Source organism: Olea europaea, unplaced genomic scaffold (assembly GCF_002742605.1).
Source record: "Olea europaea var. sylvestris unplaced genomic scaffold, O_europaea_v1 scaffold2176, whole genome shotgun sequence".
Lineage (NCBI taxonomy): Eukaryota > Viridiplantae > Streptophyta > Magnoliopsida > Lamiales > Oleaceae > Olea > Olea europaea.
In genome coordinates this window covers 37832-56126 of record NW_019239759.1, presented here as the reverse complement: position 1 = coordinate 56126, position 18295 = coordinate 37832, and the positions used below count along the sequence as shown (strand labels likewise).

The 18295-nt window shown below is 43.1% G+C and overlaps 2 protein-coding genes across 2 annotated transcripts; one reads left to right on the top strand and one right to left on the bottom strand.

Moving 5' to 3' along the window:
- Positions 1–2428: 2428 nt before the first annotated feature.
- On the bottom strand, positions 2429–4808 carry LOC111380605 (bidirectional sugar transporter SWEET15-like). The gene is made up of 7 exons (XM_023004218.1): positions 4771–4808; positions 3963–4039; positions 3808–3860; positions 3501–3686; positions 2960–3078; positions 2571–2623; positions 2429–2436 (listed from the first exon to the last, which is right to left on the bottom strand). The coding sequence occupies exons 1-7, from the start codon at positions 4806–4808 to the stop codon at positions 2429–2431; spliced, it is 534 nt and encodes a 177-aa protein (XP_022859986.1).
- A 4167-nt stretch (positions 4809–8975) lies between these two features.
- Positions 8976–10730, top strand: LOC111380604. The gene is made up of 5 exons (XM_023004217.1): positions 8976–9286; positions 9374–9528; positions 9620–9915; positions 9973–10182; positions 10278–10730. Exons 1-5 carry the CDS (start codon positions 8976–8978, stop codon positions 10728–10730), a joined length of 1425 nt encoding a protein of 474 aa, XP_022859985.1.
- The last annotated feature ends 7565 nt before the right edge of the window (positions 10731–18295 follow it).

Here is an 18295-nt window from a genome sequence, read left to right as displayed (position 1 = left end):
GAGGCCAAAAACAGAAACTCTGAATGCCCAGTGTGCATACGACTGTTACAAATATGCATGTGTATGTGTAATTCTGTATTCTGTGTGACTGCTTTTCGCGTTGTCCTTTGCATGTATATATGCGACAGGCACAGGCATGACTCTGCCACTGTGCGCAAGACTCCACGTGTCGCTTCTATACTGCACCGCCAGTCAGCATTGACACAGCCTTAGCCACCGTTTTTTTCCCTCGGTTGTCTGTGTACATTTCTGCCCACTTTACTGGCGCACCAGGCCCTCAGCCCCTTTTGCTCCACCGCTCTCCACCCTCCTAGCCTACTATCTACTCCTTCAAGTCCTTTTTGGGTGGTGCATCTTGGCCACTTCTTAGGCCATCGAAGCCTTAGTTACCACAGGTCTCTAGACCGGCCTCGTATAGTTAGTGTCGTGATTCATCTGTTGCATTCCCATATATTTTATAGAATAATGAAACAAAAAACTATGAAAAAAAATTGTATGGACTGTACAGTCTTATGGCGGACCTGATACGGGCAGTGCTGTGAGCCATTCTGTACCCTAACCCCTTCCGTTAAAGCCTATTCCCGCTTCTTAAAGTTCTATATTCCGGTTATTATGCGTTGTTCTAAAGTTGTAGTTGAGTAATTATGCAATAAAGAATTTGGCTGCATTATTTTGCTTTCAAGTAGAAGTTAATTCACGTGTGCTTTGATTAAGACTTCTCAAGTTAACATTTAATACGGTTGCACGTTACGTTAGCTTTACAGAGTAGATTAGCAATGTCAAAAAATAAAGGGCCTATATTTGTTCTCGCCTAATCCATGGCTTCTTTTGGCTTGGTTGACTCGAAAGCACTTATTCACAGGCCGTGATAAATATGTCGGGAAAGGCACAAACCCCTTTTTGGTTCAATTGTCTCTTTCCTTTTTCCTTTGCAGCACCTCCCAGAAGTTTCATTTTTCTATTAACACCTTGAGAAGTGATATCTTGTTCAACACCTTCTACACTATAGTTCAGTCTGTGTCAAAGTTGCCCAGCACCACTTGACTTTGAGATCTCATGGCTCGCTCCATGGCTGGCTTGTGATCGATCAGGGACCTGGTCCACAGTCCATACTCAGTCTATATTTGGCGGTCCGGATAAGGATGGTTTGGTACTTTTTGACAATTCTACGTTGGACTATTCTTTAAGTATAATAGGCATATTTGATCACAGTGCTAATTTATGTTACACGTCAATGAATAGAACTTTGATTTATATTCTGTAAATTTAATCAAACAAGTAAAAATATCAAAAAATCCTGGATAGTCGAATATGTGGCATGATATGCTTTTTTACTAGAACTAAATAACGTTATTCAGCACAGTGTTTTTTGTGCTAGAGCAGTTCCTTTGTATGTATTTGCTTGGCTTTTAAATTGCAGGACAAGAAGAAAAGGAAAAGGAAAAGCTGGCTAATCCAAACAGGATATGGAGCGAAAGCTGTTCATTATTAGACATAGTTATAAGCCAAGGGGCCACGGAGCCACTGCCAAATGGGATACCCACATACACCGTGGAGATCATGAACGTGTGCATTGCGGGATGCAACATTTCAAGGATCCATGTCAACTGTGGGTGGTTCAGCTCCGCTCGACTCATCAACCCCCATGTTTTCAAGCGCCTCCATTTTGACGATTGCCTGGTCAATGATGGCAAACCCCTAATGTACGGTCGTACACTCTCCTTCCAATATGCCAACACCTTCCGTTATCCCATCTCTGTTTCTTCCATTACTTGTTGACTAAAATCGGTATTAATGTGCTAAATATGTGTAGAAAAGATTTATTATTAGCGCTAGACAATACCATATTGGACAAGAGACAATATTTTCACTCTTTTATTTTGCAGCAGTATATATCAAATACCCGTTATACTGGAGAGTAATAGAAGCACATCAAGAGAAGGTGAATTTTGGGCTCAATATCCCATGATTTTTTGTTCTACTTTAATTCTATATATGGGGACAATTGAGAAAGGACCATGCTACACTACCAGACATGTAAGAGGCCTGGTAGTGCAGCCCCTCTCACAGTTCGGGGTGGGGGTGGGTTTTTGGAGAGTATTTTTTTAATTATGAGACCCGTCGAGATGAGAGAAAATGAGAGAGGAGGCCTTTTACAGGTCTGGTAGAGGAGCATTATAGATTGAGAAATTGGCAATGAGATTTTATTTGATTCCTGTAAGGTCCTTTTTATTTTTATTCCTATTATTCTCTTATAGAGATATTCAGGGCCGGCCTCGAGAATTTTGAAGCCCTAGGCAACCAATGATTATGATGCCCTTAAGCATAATTAATTACAAACGTAATACTACTTTAAAAATGGATATGGAGGATGTTAAAAATAATTTTTTACAAAAGGACCACTACTTAAAAATGGATACATAGGATGTTAGTTTGCTGAAAAAGTAAATAGTAAAAGTAGATATGGAATTTTAAAAACTTCTTCATGAAAATTTACCCACCACAGTAAGTTTGCTAAAATTTTAACTTTGTAGATTCGTAATCCAATTTTTTATCGTTGAACTGTATACCATTGGACTTTTTATCATTCACCCAAAAGGTCACCCCAGTAGAGCGAACGAATCTACAACATTAAAAGGAGATGTCAAAGTATGGGGGATGTTTATGAAAATTAAACGTAAATAACATGTTAAACATAAATTAAACCATTTGCAAACAAGGTTGGGAGTCTTGAGACTATGATCAAGTTTAAATTTTTAACTTATCACATATGACAATTTCCCCAATGGCATATCTATTTTAATTCTTAATTTCTTAAGAGGTATATGGGGTAGCCTATATGAGCTATAAATAATATACTGTTAATCAATATGGGCCTACGTTCCCCAAAAAAAAAAAAGTCCAAAGAAAAATAATATTTAGGCCTGACAATGACCTATCTTCAACGTCTTCAACCTACAATACAGAAACTTTTGCTTCTGCAATAATGACATCTACTAGACAGGGCCAAAAAATCAGGGGCTCCAGAAAATCAGAGACCTTAGGCAGTTGCCTTGTCTGCCTTATGCTACGGCCAGCCTTGGAGATATTGAAAATGTTAAGAGGAGGTGTATATTTCGTTTCTCTTAACACTTTTTTTTTTTTTTTGGCCTTCTCTCTCTCTCTCTCGCGATGGTTATTGATAACATACGTTAATTTTTTTATGTTGAGATGTGATACATGAGAACTACGCTGATACATTTTAAAAATTCCTCTCAAATTGAGTATAAATCAAGAACATATTACATAAGCAATAATGACAGACATATTCCAAAATAAATAAAAAAGGTACATGGAATTGGCATTAATTCCTAGCTAATTCAAACTTAATCGAAAGGCTTTGAGATTTCATGTGCTATTTCACTTCTCGGACGGATCAACCTGGTTCTTTTGGGTTTTCTCTGCCCCTAAGTTAGGTAAATTATTGCTTAGCAGCTGTGGAACAACTGGTGTTATCACACAATTGCACTTGGCTTCACAACATCAGTAATCTGGTCCTTGAGTTCTGGAAGCTTCTGATCTTCCAATGAAATAGTTTTCTTTTGTATTTCAGCAAGATTTTCTTCTATTACTTGTTTTGCATTTTTGTAAATTACATAAAGCACCATTTGAAGTACTCCAAAGATGAACCCCTGCACATTTGGAATCTATTCACAGGAAAATAATAATAATAATAATTAGAAACTCACAATTAATTATTATGTATCCCATTTCAAAAATAAAGATAAAAATATTGTATTTGCACATGTTTCTGCATGGTAGACTTACAGATATGTTATAGTCTTTGAGCAATAACCCGTAGAAGAACCACACAAACAGCACTTAATGTTAGGAAAAATGATAAAAGTAATTTTTAATATTATTTAATTTAATATTAATAAACGATATCGCTATATGGTCATTAACTATTGACATTCAACGACCAATGATTAACGCCCGGCCTAGCTGAGTCGAAGTCTTGGATTCACCACTGCTCCCCTTCGTGCGAGTTCTTTCAATACTACACGATTTCAAGATAAAATACATGTGTCTCTCTTTCTATGGGCACGACTATAAGGAGATAAGCGAACGAACTTTTATCAAGACGCCAGAGTATAACATAAAATTGTAGAAATGATGATGCTTCAAATGGTTTTCTCAAATTATAGAAATGACTCCCTTATATAGTGTAAAACTTTAATCCCTACAATAATGAAAAAACATAGAAGTTATCATATGAATTATGGTTTTTTAATTTTATGCTAAAACTAAAAATTAATAGGTTTTAATTTTGAAATGCTGAAACTTATTTCAAGTTACAACAACCACCACTTTCATACCACAAGTTATAATATGTATGTTACACTATAATATTATTAATTTAATTTTGTATTGAGTGGAAATTAAAATAGAAACAACAAATTATTAATTTGAAATTTTTAAAACTTAAATTATTTATTTTCCAGCAGAAAATTCGTCACAAATGCTAATTATAATTTACTTTATCATAAGAGAAATTAAATTAGACAACAAAAGTGTGGATTATTTAATGTAACGTAGAGATTTTTGGCGCGTGAAAGACATAGAAACAAATGTACATGGTTTGAATGAAGCATCCAACTGTGTTTGTGGCTTGAAAAATGCATAATGTTACGTATTGACACTTGGCCGAACCACTGGGCTCTTGGCCCACCTCTTCCTATCCACGTGGTATCTTATCCGAGCCCCCAACCCCTGTTCGTCATGGCTCACCTTTTCTGACCCACGTGGCATCTTATCCGATGCCCCATGCCAGACATGGGCCAAGTGCTAATGCTGAAACTAATATGTCGAGGTGACTTTGTAGCTGAGGCCCTTCCTTCTAAGGCCCAATCTTCTCCAAGGCCCTGAGGCTCTAGGCATCACTCCTCTCCAAAGATCTGATCTTACACAAGGATCCTTCTTGATTGATTGATGGGTCACCTATTATAGAGTGCAAATGTCTTGTCTTGTCAATGTAGTGGCAGAGCCGCCAATTAATAAATGTGTAGCAGGTTAGGAAGTTAAGTGTGATGCCTATAATTTAACATGTAAACTTACAAGATGAAGCCACGTGTACTCCCAACCAAGGGCCGCGATCTAAGTTGTAACACTATCAATACTCTCCCCCATGTATTTCTCAAGAGGTTAATGCAAGATTTAACATAAGAATAAATACAGCATTCTTTACATTTTACTCTATTGCAATATGCATGAATTCATACTCGCATTCTATAAACACCGATTGGTAATTATTATACAATCGTTACGCAAACATCTCATCGAATTTTAAACGTTTTTATTCCACACCTTTGAGTCGCTTCCACGCCCCATTTTGCTATTATTTCTAGACCGTCAACGTGTCTTAGCATGTTGGACCAGGCTTACGTGTATGCGGGTAGGTTCGGTATCTGTTGACAACGTATTCTGGGATAACAGATTGGTGCCGTCTGTGGGAAACCATACTATAATCACGTGTAACCGTGTAGAGAAAGCTTATCGAAAAGAATATTTGGGCATTCCCCTTGAAAAAGGATTTGTTCTTGGAAAAGAACAAGTGAAAGCCCCATAACAACTATTTGGAGTTGGAACAGAAGAGAATAAGTTCAGACGAGGATGTACCCCCTAGGAGGGTAAGATAAAATGTGGGAATGCCCCCACCGGCTGCTGCCTTTGCTGCCCAGCATCAACCTCACCACTACCACAGAAGAGGTGGCATGCGGATGGCCGCCCTACTGTCGAGAGAGATGGCCACCATGGCCGCGAACATGAGGAATATTGTAGCCAAAACATGGCCATGAGAGAACTCATGGTCCAAATGCAGAGCCAGGAAGGCTTCCCCATTCTTTACTATGCACCCTAAGAACATTACGACCAAGATGAGGAAGTTCAAAGCCAAAGGCCTGTACCGCCATAATACAGCCGAGGCAGGAACCCCATGGACAGGGAAGTAGAAATTGAGGTTTTCTCCAATTATGCTGCTGGCTGACCCACCGAGGCTCAGTATAACCAGGACGACTTTCCACCAGCATATAAGCCAGAACAAAGACCTAGGAGGTCTAACAGCGTCTTTGACAGAATTAGCCCCACAGAACCGAGGCACAAGCAACAACAACAATAGCAACGCGAGCCTCAAAATAGACCACAGCCCCTACCTCCAATGTCTCATTAGCCGAAGGAAAGGCATGAGAATGCTCCCCGTGCTGCTCTGCCTAGAAATAGGCACCAAATGAGGGAGGAGGAGGCTAGGACCCAAGTTGGACCCTCTCATCAAATACCCAGGTATGAAGTCGAGGAAAAATAATGACTCAGATGAGCAGCAGAGGTCCTGTGACTTGGACGACGATGATAAAAATCTGCCATTCTCAAGGGAACTAAGAAGTGCCCAGGTTCTGAGCCACTATGTGATGCCCAAAATACCAAAGTATGACGGGAAAGGCGACCCGAAGAAACACCTAAGCGCTTATAAAACTCATATGTGCCTTAGAGGCGCCACTCTAGCTGTGAAGTGTAAAGCTTTTCATTTGACACTTAGTAGAGTAACTGAAATTTGGTATAGTCGACTGCCACTTAAGAGTATAAGGAGTTGGCCAGAATTTAAGAACACCTTCCTAAAAAGGTTTGCGGTGAACAAAGAGGGAGAAGCCCTTACCCAGCGCCTTCAAGACATGAGACAAGCGCATGGGGAATCCCTAAAAAGCTTTATATCACGCTTTATCGATGAAATGATGTACTGCGTACAAGTCACTGATCGTGAGGCTTTATCAGCCCTAAGTGGAGGTTTGAATATGAATACCCTGTTTTGAAGGAACGTACAAAACCAAGATCCCACCACCTATGACGCCCTGTTGGAAATGACGAGGCGAGAGATTATCAATAAGGGATTAATTGAACACCGAAATCGGGCCAGCAGAGGCCTCCCTCCTCAACAGAGGCAATGCGCCAGGATACCGACCTCCCACTTGATGGACTACTAGATGAACCCACCTGGTAATGGAAATTCAGGGCAAGCACTTGCCACAACCACTTTGAACGCAGTTCCAACTTTGGCATATGAGGACGTCAATCCAACTGCTACCGACCCACAAGCAAGAACTTCACAACAAGCCCCCCTGTAGAGGAACAGGATGGAGGCATGGTTCAGGACCTAGGAATAGGCCTAATCAGACCCCCTCGATTATTGTACGTACCAACGCTCCTACGGTCATGACACCTTTGAGTGTCGGGAGTACGCATACCGCAACCGACAGAAACATCCCTAAGACAGGAGGAATGAGGCGCCATGGCTGAACAGGCCCCCGCCTAGGAACGACCAGCGACCTAGGCATGAAGAGGCTCATCCTCACCACCGAGATGTATCCCCCCGCCAAATGGAGCATGGCGCTGAGAGACCCAAGGAAGGACACAAGCATGTGGAAACCGCCATGCACGAGAAGAGGCCCCTATTCACGAGATACGTACCATATTTGGAGGCCCCTACGTGGGAGGGGAGACTCGGAATGCAAAATGGAACTATGCCCAAGAGGCTAAACACCTCCCACTAACCAGTTATATCATCGACAGCACCTCCCGAAGGAACCAAGTATCGCCCATCGTCTTCACCCAAGAGGACTCTGAAAGGGTTCACTATCCCCACCATGATGCACTTGTGGTAAGGGCCGTTGTGGCCCGAAATGGACTCAAGCAAATGCTAGTAGACAATGGCAGCTCGTTAACATCCTGATCGGGTCCAACAAGATGATCCTAGACCATAAGTTGATGCCCACCATCACTCCTTTATATGGATTTATCGGAGATAGTATCACTCCGAGAGGAAAAATAACGTTGGTGGTAGAGATGGGAGAATCCCCCAAGCCACTATGAATTTCATGGAATTCCTTATTGTAGACAGTCGATCAGCTTACCACGGAGTCTTGGGTAGACCAATCCTGAAGGAGTTAGGGGCCGTCACTTCCATTCACCACTTATGCATGAAATTCCCAATCCAGAATGAGGTAATAACAATGAGAGGTGACCAAAGAAGATCCAGAGAATGCTACCTGAGCTTTATTAGAAAGGTTGAGCCTCGGAACGTACACGCCATCCTGATTGATGTAGTTATGACAGACGTCCCAAACGAGGCCCCTCCCAAACGAGATGATGTTGACATGATCGACGCATCTCCCGAGCAGGAACAACTCTCCATGATCGATGAAATCGATCCCTGTGTAACTGAACATAAACCCCAAGCAACTTCGGTTGAGGAACTAGAAAGTTTTCCGATCGACCTCGTGAAGGTGTTAAAAGTAGGCATAGGCCTGGACGATGACATGAAAGAAAAATTGAAAGACTTACTCTGCAAGAACCTTAACCTCTTTGCTTGGAGGCATGAGGACATGGTAGGCATAGACCCCAATGTCAGCTGTCACCACCTAAAGATTGATCCTAAAGTTGCCCCGCATCGATAGAAGAGAAGAGCCCTCAACCCAGAAAGGTATGCAGCTTTGAATAAAGAAGTGCAAAACCTAATCAAGAATGGCTTCATCAGAGAGACCATCTACCCGAAATGGGTCTCAAACCCGTTGCTAGTCAAGAAGTACAACAATAAATGGAGAGTATGTATCGATTTCATGAATCTCAACAAGATATGCCCTAAAGACAGCTTCTCACTTTCGAGAATTGATCAATTGGTTGACTCCACTGCCGAGCATGAGCTCCTGAGTTTCATGGACGCCTACTCGGGCTATAATCAAATACCCATGTACTCGGTTGTTAAGGAGAATACCTCTTTTATCACTAAAAGATCAGTGCCTTGCTCGAGATGAGATCACCCCAAAAACCCAAGGAAGTCTAAAGCCTAACGGGACGAATGGCAGCCCTCAACCATTTTGTCTCCAAGGCCACCGATAAATGCCTCCCATTTTTCAAAATATTGAAAGCTAGGAAGAAGTTTGAATAGAATGAGGAGTGTGAAAAGGCCTTCCAGGCCTGAAAAGGCATCTAGGACAGGCCCACTCCTCTCCAAGCCAAAGCTCGATGATATCCTTCAACTATACCTGGTCGTCTCTAATGAGGCCACCAGCTCAGTTCTAATCCAAGAGGAAGGAATCACCCAACTCCCCATGTACTATACTAGCAAGGCATTCCTATATCCAGAAACTCACTATCCCAATATGGAAAAGCTAGCGTTAGCCTTGATCACAGCTTCTACGAAGCTGAGGCCCTACTTCCAGGCACACACCATTCACGTGTTGACCAAATTCCCTTTAAGGTAAGTGCTATAGAAATCGGACGCCTCAGGAAGACTACTAATATGGACAGTGGAGTTAAGTGAATTCGACATTGTTTTTAAGACAAGGACGGCCATCAAAGGCCAAGCTTTAGCTGATTTTGTGACAGAGTTCACCAATATACCCGAGGTGGAGGAGGTTATGGAACCTGTTGAACCTCCCAAGTTGAACATGTTCGTGGATGGTTCGGCTGGAGACAGGTTCGGGAGCTGGGGTAGTCCTGGTCAGCCCAGAAGGTCACAAGTTGAACTCAACCATGAAGTTCAGATTTAAGGCTACCAACAATACTGCTGAATATGAGGCACTCCTTGCAGGCCTCAAATTCGCCAAAGAAATGCATGTAAGGAGGCTACATATCAACAGTGACTTCCAGCTGGTGGTGAGCCAAATGAATGAAAGTTTTTCAGCTAGAGATAAAACCATGGTCTCTTACTTGAAGATGGTGATGAACCTCCTCCTATCTTTTGAAAAATTCAAAATAATGCAGATCCCTCTCCTCGAGAATGCACATGCAGATGCTCTCTCTAAACTCACAAGCAGCAAGGACTCTGAACTTCTTGCTATAGTACCAATTGAGCACCTCATCACGCCGTCTACCGAGGCCTCTGAGGTGACGTGGCTCGAAGGAACCCCCACCTGGATGTAACTAATCATAGCCTACCTAAAGGACCATGTCCTGCCAACTGACAAAGACGAGGCCTACAAGTTGAGAAGGAGGTCAGCTCATTTTCTCTTCATTGATGACGTACTCTACAAAAGAAGTTTCTCCTCTCCACTTCTTCGCAGTGTAGGGAGAGACGAAGCCACTTACATTCTGAGAGAAATCCACGAAAGTATTTGTGGCAATCATTCAGGAGGACTAGCCTTGGCACAAAAGGTACTGAGGTAAGGGTACAACTAGCCCACCTTGAAAAATGATGCGCTTTAATTCGTGCGCAAATGTGAAAAGTGCCAACGGTTCTCCCCATTTAGAGGCAACCCTCGCAGGAGCTAAATGTCATCTCCAACCTATGGCCCTTCTCTAAGTGGGACGTGGATCTGATAGGTCCTTTACCTAAAGGCAGAGGAGGCGCGAACTTTTCCATTGTGGCCATTGATTACTTCACAAAGTGGATTGAGGCCGAACTGCTAGCAAAAATCATAGAAGTAAATACCTCCAAGTTCTTTTGGAAGAACATCATATGCCGATTCAGAATACTCCACTCCATAGTTTCAGACAATGGAAGGCAGTTCGACAATAAGAAGGTCAGGAACCTGTGCGCAGAACTTGGAATTAAGAAGCACTTATCAACGCCTCGTCATCCTCAAGCTAATGGCCAAGTTGAGGTTGTAAACAAGACGATCAAACATGTCCTCAAAAGAAAACTGGATGCATCAAAGGGAGCTTGGGTTGATGACCTGCCTCAAGTGCTTTGGGTAATCTGAACTACGACCAGAACTCCCATGGGGAAAACTCTTTCCTCATGGCCTATCGAACCGAAGCCATGAGCCCAGTCGAGGCCGATTTACCATCACTGCATCGTCTACACTTCAGCGAAATATCTAATGACGAGCTATGGATGTTCAACCTCGACTTCATTGATGAAAAAAGAGACGACACCCAACTGAGGCTCACCGCTTATCAAAGGAAAATGACCAAATACTTCAATTCTAAGATGAAGGAGAGGTCCTTCCGAATCAATGATTTGGTCCTTAGGAGAGTCTTCCTCTCCTCCAAAGGACTTGGAGAAGGTACCATGGGTCCAAACTGAGAAGTCCCTTACAGATTTAAGGAAGAACTCCGACCCGGCACCTACAGAATTGAAGACATCGATGGCAAGGCACAGTGTCAAGGACCGTAGCTTTACTTAGCCCCTTGACACTATCGCAGCCGCAGTTTGCCCAACTTCGACCGCACATTGTAAATATTACTTCATGTTTGAGTTGTAATTTTCTTTTCATTGTAATAGTTATTTCAGTTGTAAAATAGCTCTGATATTGGTAAACGTTTATTATGATTTCTCATCTTTTAAACGTCTACTCCTGTCACTTAGGTTTTTGTTCAGAATGCTATTATAGGGGGTATTAGTCATTCAAAGATCTTTCAAGCTCATTGGTGTCCACCCCATGCACTAGCAATTGTAATTTTCTACTTTCGTCAATTATAATGTTCAGTTTTCATCAATAAATATTCAATTTACTTTCAATGTACTCAAATTCTCTATTGTAAGCTTTCTACAAAATTGTAATCAAATTTTCTTTCGTCCTGACGCGATTGAGAAAAGACGGAAGGTAGTCTAACGGAGCAGACTACTACCACACAAAGTCCCTTTCTGTGCCAAGAAGAAAGGCACCCCGTGAAAGTTGGTATCAGAGCTGCGGCTCACGACCCTCGATAAGAAAGCTGAGGATCCAATTACATTCCACACCACTGAAGTGGTAGAGCCTCAAAAGAAGGGTACTACTAAACAACGCGTGGATGCACTTGATGAGACAACTACTAGGTTGTGCTATGCTTTGGAAGGTCTCGAGGAAAAAGTTGAGATGGCTGAATCCGAGATTCGTGGATTACACATCCAACTGGATGAAAGCCAAAGGGCTTGCGCAGCAATGACTGAAGCTGCTGCAATCATTCCTGATCTGCAGGATGAAATGGAAGCGTTGAGAGCTTAATTACGGGTACTCCAACGTGCGGTGGGCAATGGGCAAGCTCCCGTACCTGAGTATGCTCCTAGATTCAGAATTTCTGAACCGTGTACCTACGTAGGGGCACGTGATGCAAAGGAAGTCGAAAACTTCTTGTTTGATATGGAACAATACTTTCTCGCCCACAGGGTTCGAATAGATTTTTGGGATCTCCTCAAGGAAGCGATCAAATCGCATTTTTTCCCGGAAAATGTCGAGTATCAAGCTCGATGGGCACTTTGAGACTTGAAACACAAGAGCTCTATCAGGGAGTATGTGAAATCCTTCTCAGGGCATATGCTGAATATTCGAGATATGTCAGAAAAGGATAAACTCTTCACCTTTATTAAAGGGTTGAAACCGTGGACACGCACGAAATTTCAAAGACAGAAGGTTACTGATTTGAGCATGGCCATGGGAGCCGCTGAATGCTTGAGCAACTACCAAACAAAATCTAGAAAAGATTGACCTTCGGGGAGTAATTAAGCAATTGGAGGTGGTAACAGATCTTACAGACCCAGCTCGAATCCAAATGAGGGAGAGTGTTACTCTCAGAATAGAGAAGGAGCCTATCAAAGCACCCATGACTTTCAGGAAAACTATCATAATAGCCGTCAAGGAAATTTTAACGGCAGCAACAGTAACAACTGGAACAAATGAAAAGCAATGGAGGGCTGAACTATGTCACTCCCAAATTGAAGTGCTTTTTATGTAAAGGAACTCATCGGGTGTCGGAGTGTCCTCAGAAGCAGATGGTGAATGCATATTTCAGTTAGCAAGTGGCGGGTCAAGTTCAAAGCAAGAAGCCCCGCATGCTAATTATCATAGTGAGACCGACTCCGAAGATGATGATGACGTAGTTGGGGCATTTTCACATCGGTGCAACACACTGTCACATTGGGTTGCTAAAAAGGATGATGTCCCATTGAAAGAGTCAAAGATGGAAGAAGCGAAGACTCGAATTTGTAGGGTCAAAAGCTTAATGTACATTGATGTAAAAATCAATGGGAAGCCAATCAGGGCTATGGTGGATACTGGTGCTACCCACAACTACCTTGCATGTACCGAAGTAGAGCGACACGGACTTGTTCTAGAAAAGGGTAGTGGAAAAGTCAAAGCAATCAACTCCGCTGTTCAACCAATAGCTGGAGTGGCGAAATCGGTGTTAATCAAAACAGGTCCTTTCGAGGGAAGGACAAATTTATCTGCAGTTCAGATGGATGATTTCAAGCTTATTCTAGTATTGGAATTTCTTCGGGATACTAAGACAGCAGTGTTGCCATATTTCGATTCATTAATGATGATGGGTAATAAGCCGCGTGTCATCCCTACACAGGTTGGGAGGATGGGCGAGAAGAGTATCTCAGCCATGCAATTTAGTAAGGGTTTCAAGAGAAATGAACCCTCTTTTTTGTGCACTTTTCGATTAGAGGAGATCGAAGAGGTGAATGGTCCTATTCCAAAACCCGTTAAAAGGCTTATTTAGGAATTTGAGGACATCATGACGGAGCACTTAAATTCTATGCTAGAAGAATATCTTTGGCACTTTATCTCTACTTCGCAGAAAAATTGGGTAAAACTTTTGGATGCGGCCCAAATTTGCTTCAATGTCCAAAAGAGCTCTTCTACCAATAAGAGTCCTTTTGAGATTGTTACTGGCCAGCAACCGCTATCCCTTCATACAGTGGATATCGAATGAAGTACCAAGTCCCCCCAAGCAAAGAACTTTTCTCAAGAGTGGAAACGAAATATTGAAATTGCTCGGAGTTATCTTGAGAAAGCTCAAAAAGGTATAAAAGGCTGCAGATCTAAAGCGCTATTTCATTGAATTCAATGTTGGAGATCTGGCAATGGTTAAGCTTCCCAATAGAAATGTTTACAAACCAACAAGAGGGAAGGACTTAAAATTGTCGTCAAAATACATTGGATCATTACCCATTGTGAAGAGAATTGGAAGAGTTGTATACAGAGTTGAACTCCCTTCATGGTGTAAAATCCACAAGGTCCTTCATATTAGTATGTTGAAGCCATACTTTGCAGATAAGGAGGACGCATCTAGAAATGAGCCAAAGCGATCTGTGTTTGAACTAAAGAAAGCTGGAAAGAAGGTTGCTGAAATTATTCTTGACTATCGAATCACTCAAACTTCTAGAAAAGATCATCAATAGTACTTGGTCAAATGGACGGGATGCAACAACGAGGAGAGTACTTGGGAAAGAGAAAAAGATCTCGGAGCCTTCAAACCATTAATTGAAGCATATCATATATTGATGGCACCGAGGACGTCGTCAAAACAAATGGGGGAGAATGTCAAGGACTGCAGCTTTACTTAGCCCCTTGACACTATTGCAGCTCCAGTTTGCCCAATTTCGATCGCACATTGTAAATATTACTTCAAGTTTGAGTTGTAATTTTTTTTTCATTGTAATAGTTATTTCAGCTGTAAAATAGCTCTGATATTGGTAAACGTTTAGTATGATTCCTTGTTTTTAAACGTCTACTCCTGTCACTTAGGTTTTTGTTCAGAATGCTATTATAGGGGGTATTAGTCATTCAAAAATCTTTCAAGCTCATTGGTGTCCGCCCCCTGCACCAGCAATTGTAATTTTCTGCTTTCGTCAATTGTAATGTTTAGTTTTTATCAATCAATATTCAATTTACTTTTAATGTATTCAAATTCTCTATTGTAAGCTTTCTACAAAATTGTAATCAAATTTTCTTTCGTCCCGACGCGATCGAGAAAAGGCGAAAGGTAGTCTAGCGGAGCAGACTACTGCCGCACGGTGTCCTTTTCTGTGCTAAGAAGAAAGGCACCCCGTAAAACACAGCCTAGTCCATGGAACATTGAGCATCTCAGAATTTACTACCAATGAATGTAGTGCATCGCTGGAGGATCTTTCCTAGCTTATGTAACATAATTTTCAGCTTCAATAAAATGTCATTAAATTCATATACGACTCTCAAAATGTGGAAGCCTCGCAGGAGAGGTACTGACCTCCAAATCTGGGGTCATCTCACCGGAACCCCAAGGCTCACTCCACATGCCTTCCTTTGACGAGGCTAAATGCCAAAGGGAGAAATCTCTACATGGCTGCACCATCCACCATGTAGGGAAGCGTAGGAGCCTTGGAGGAGAGGTCCTGATTTCCAAATCTAGGGTCACCTCGCCCGAACTCCGAGGCTTACTCCACATGCCTTCTTTTGGCGAGGCTGAATGCCAAAAGGAGAAGCCTCTACATGGCTGAACCATCCACCATGTAGGGAGGCGTAGGAACCTTGGAGGAGAGGTCCTGATCCCCAACTGTGGGGTCACCTCGCCTGAACTCCGAAGCTCACTCCACATGCCTTCTTTTGACGAGGCTAAACGCCAAAGGGAGAAATCTCTACATGGTTGCACCATCCACCATGTAGGGAAGCGTGGGAGCCTCGGAGAAGAGGTCTTGATCCCCAACTTTGGGGTCACTCGCCTAAACTCCGAGGCTCACTTCACATGCCTTCTTTTGGCGAGGCTGAATGCCAAAGGGAGAAGACTCTACGTGGCTACACCATCCACCATGTAGGAAAGCGTGGGAGCCTCGAAGGAGAGGTCCTGATCCCCAACTCTGAGGTCACCTCGTCTGAACTCCAAGGCTCGCTCCACATGCCTTCTTTTGGTGAGGCTGAACGTCAAAGGAAGAAGCCTCTACATGGCTGCACCATCCACCATATAGGGAAGCGTGGGAGCCTCGGAGGAGAGGTCCTGATCCCCAACTCTGTGTCACCTTGCCTGAACTCTGAGGCTCACTCCACATGCCTTCTTTTGACGAGGCTGAACGCCAAAGGGAGAAGCCTCTACATGGCTGCACCATCCACCATGTAGGAAAGCATGAGAGCCTCGGAAGAGAGGTCCTGATCCCCAACTCTGGGGTCACCTTGCCTGAAATTCGAGGCTCATTCTGCATGCCTTGACATGCATATCTCATCCACCATCATTTCATCTCCTTAATTCAAACTCAACGGAAAGATTCAGTCAAATAACCTAAGTGATGGAACCTAGGTGCAACCCATTAAGTCATCATTTATATGACTTGATTATTAGGTCATCCTAAAAAGAGATGTCAAGTTCAGATAGCTAACTCAAACTTATGCTTGATTATTTACCAAGATTTATGCGCTTGATATTGAAAAGAAAGCAAAATTTTGCAAAACATGGCATTCATTGATATTGAATACATTACAAGAGGTGGGCTCAAGGCCAGTACATTGATATAAACTAAAAAGGAATCCTAAACTAAGCTTGGGATGATGGAGGAAGCGTCTCTGTAGTAGAAGCTTTAGCAGCTTGAGTGTCAGGCCCCTCTTCAGTCCTTTCTACTGCTTCTTCCCCTACTGCTCCCTCAGCTGGGGTCTGAGGTACCTCATCCACAAATTTGGACCTAAGTTGAGATAGGTCGTAGCCTGGGTAAAGTTCTTCAGCCCTCTCCATCACCTCAACCTAGCCGAAGTTCCTCCAGTATGCGCTGAAGCTCCGGTACTCCTCGGTGTTGTGGAAATTGGCAATAAACTCTTTAATTGCCTCCTCTTCCACCACCTTGGCTGCCTCCATCACCTTTTCCAGTTCATTAACATGCCATTTTATTTGGTCATTCAGGAACTTATATGCATCCTTGGCCCCAGCAAGCTCAAGGTTTGTTTTTTCCAGGGCCTCAGCAGTGACCTTCTGATGATTATTTGACGTCTCCACCTTTTTAGTGAGGGAGGCCACCTCACACTGAGACTTATATGCCTCTTTCTTCAAGGCCTCTATTTGGGCAAGGCAAATTCCAACTTGATAGCGTCTTCAACTTTTTGGGCCTTAGTCTCCTCTACTTCGACCCTCAACCTCTTCAACTCCTCCTCAACAGAGGCTAGCTTTTTTTTTAGGACATGGTCCTCGCTTGGAACTCAGTGAAGACTTCCCTACACTTCGATACGCAAATGTCCTCACGCTTTGGCTCACTAGGGCCTTTGAGAGGTCAACGGCGTCACAGGACGAGGCGTACAACACCCATCTATTATTCCAAAATTTATAAAAAATGGCTGCAGCACCTCAGACCTCTTCAGGAAGAGCCTCCAATAATGCTGGGGCAAGCTCTTCGTCATGCCCAGCCAAGAAGTTAGGGAATTTTCCCTAGGTCCTTACGGGCTTCTGCCATGCAGCCTCCTCTTCTGCCTTCAACGCAGCCAACCTCGCTGCCTCTTTCACCGCCTCCTCAGCCTTGGCCTTTCGAACCATTTCTAGCTTCACCACCTTTATGGAAGAGTCCATGAGCTTCGGTGGTCAGGAGTCCTTGCTGGTTCGAGAAATGGAAGTCCCAAACTTTACCGAAGAACTGGTGAGGTGGACCAGCTTCCTCTTCTTCTGGGAGTCCTCAAGGACTTTCTCTTTTTCTCTAATGCTCCATGTCTTTCTCTCTCTTTAGAGTCTCCTCCTCGGCAGCTTGGGAGGTATTAATCTTGGAGAGATGTTTCACCTTGCCTCTCACCTCTTTTGCCCTGCTTGACCTAGGTTTCAGAGGCCGGGCCCCAACAATTGAAGTGTCCTTCATTATGGTGGCCATGTCAAGGGTGGGGTACTCTCTCCTCCTAAACTTATCTGCAACAAAAAGGAACAATAGATCAGAGGTTGACATCAATAAGCAAACTTTTCCATCACAAAGTATAGGCACTTCTTAACCTTAGAAGCCATCAATCCGAAGTCAAGGAAATAACGGCTTCGGTCGATGAGATGATCGAAGTGGCGAAGTTTCAGAAGACGCTTGTAAATGTCCTCTATGACATTAAACTCTGCTTCATGGAGCTGGTACCTCGTACTCGAGTCTACAAAACATGCAACAACAGTTAGCAAAAAATTCCAGAAAGCTCAGCAGAATGTAAAGTACAACTTAGACTGGCGGACTCACGAGTTTCGTAATACTGGGTCGGTACCGTACAAGCCAAGGCTTTGTCCCCAACTATTGCCAGCCAGTTGCCCTAAACCCAGAACCACGACTCCTTCCACCCCTTGATGGAAGAAAGCAATTCTACCACAAAAGGGGCGTGCGACCTCCAGGGAGTAATAGAGTACCACACCTTCGACTTATCTTTGTCCAAGACTCTGGGTTGGAAGACATGCAAAGACATATCCTCCCCCATCGACACTTTTTTCCACAGGAAGTAAGACCCCACCAACTGGCTCCACCCATTCAGCAAAACCTGGGTCAACGACAACATAAAATTCCTTAGCACTGCCCTGAAGAAGGGGTGCAAAGGAAGACGCATACCCACCTTAAATAAGTATTCACTAACTGCGACACATTCGGGCCTCG

Bases quoted from the DNA above. Each gene is read 5' to 3' on its own strand.
- LOC111380605 (XM_023004218.1), bottom strand. From the start codon at position 4,808: ATGGGGCATCGGATAAGATGCCACGTGGGTCAGAAAAG. The intron at 4,040-4,770 runs GTGAGCCATGAC...GAAATCGTGTAG, and splicing joins TGCCACGTGGGTCAGAAAAG to TATTGAAAGAACTCGCACGA. The intron at 3,861-3,962 runs GTCGTTGAATGT...CCTAACATTAAG, and splicing joins AGGCCGGGCGTTAATCATTG to TGCTGTTTGTGTGGTTCTTC.
- LOC111380604 (XM_023004217.1), top strand. From the start codon at position 8,976: ATGAGGAGTGTGAAAAGGCCTTCCAGGCCTGAAAAGGCATCTAGGACA. The intron at 9,916-9,972 runs GTGACGTGGCTC...GCCTACCTAAAG, and splicing joins CGTCTACCGAGGCCTCTGAG to GACCATGTCCTGCCAACTGA. The intron at 10,183-10,277 runs GTACTGAGGTAA...CTCCCCATTTAG, and splicing joins GACTAGCCTTGGCACAAAAG to AGGCAACCCTCGCAGGAGCT.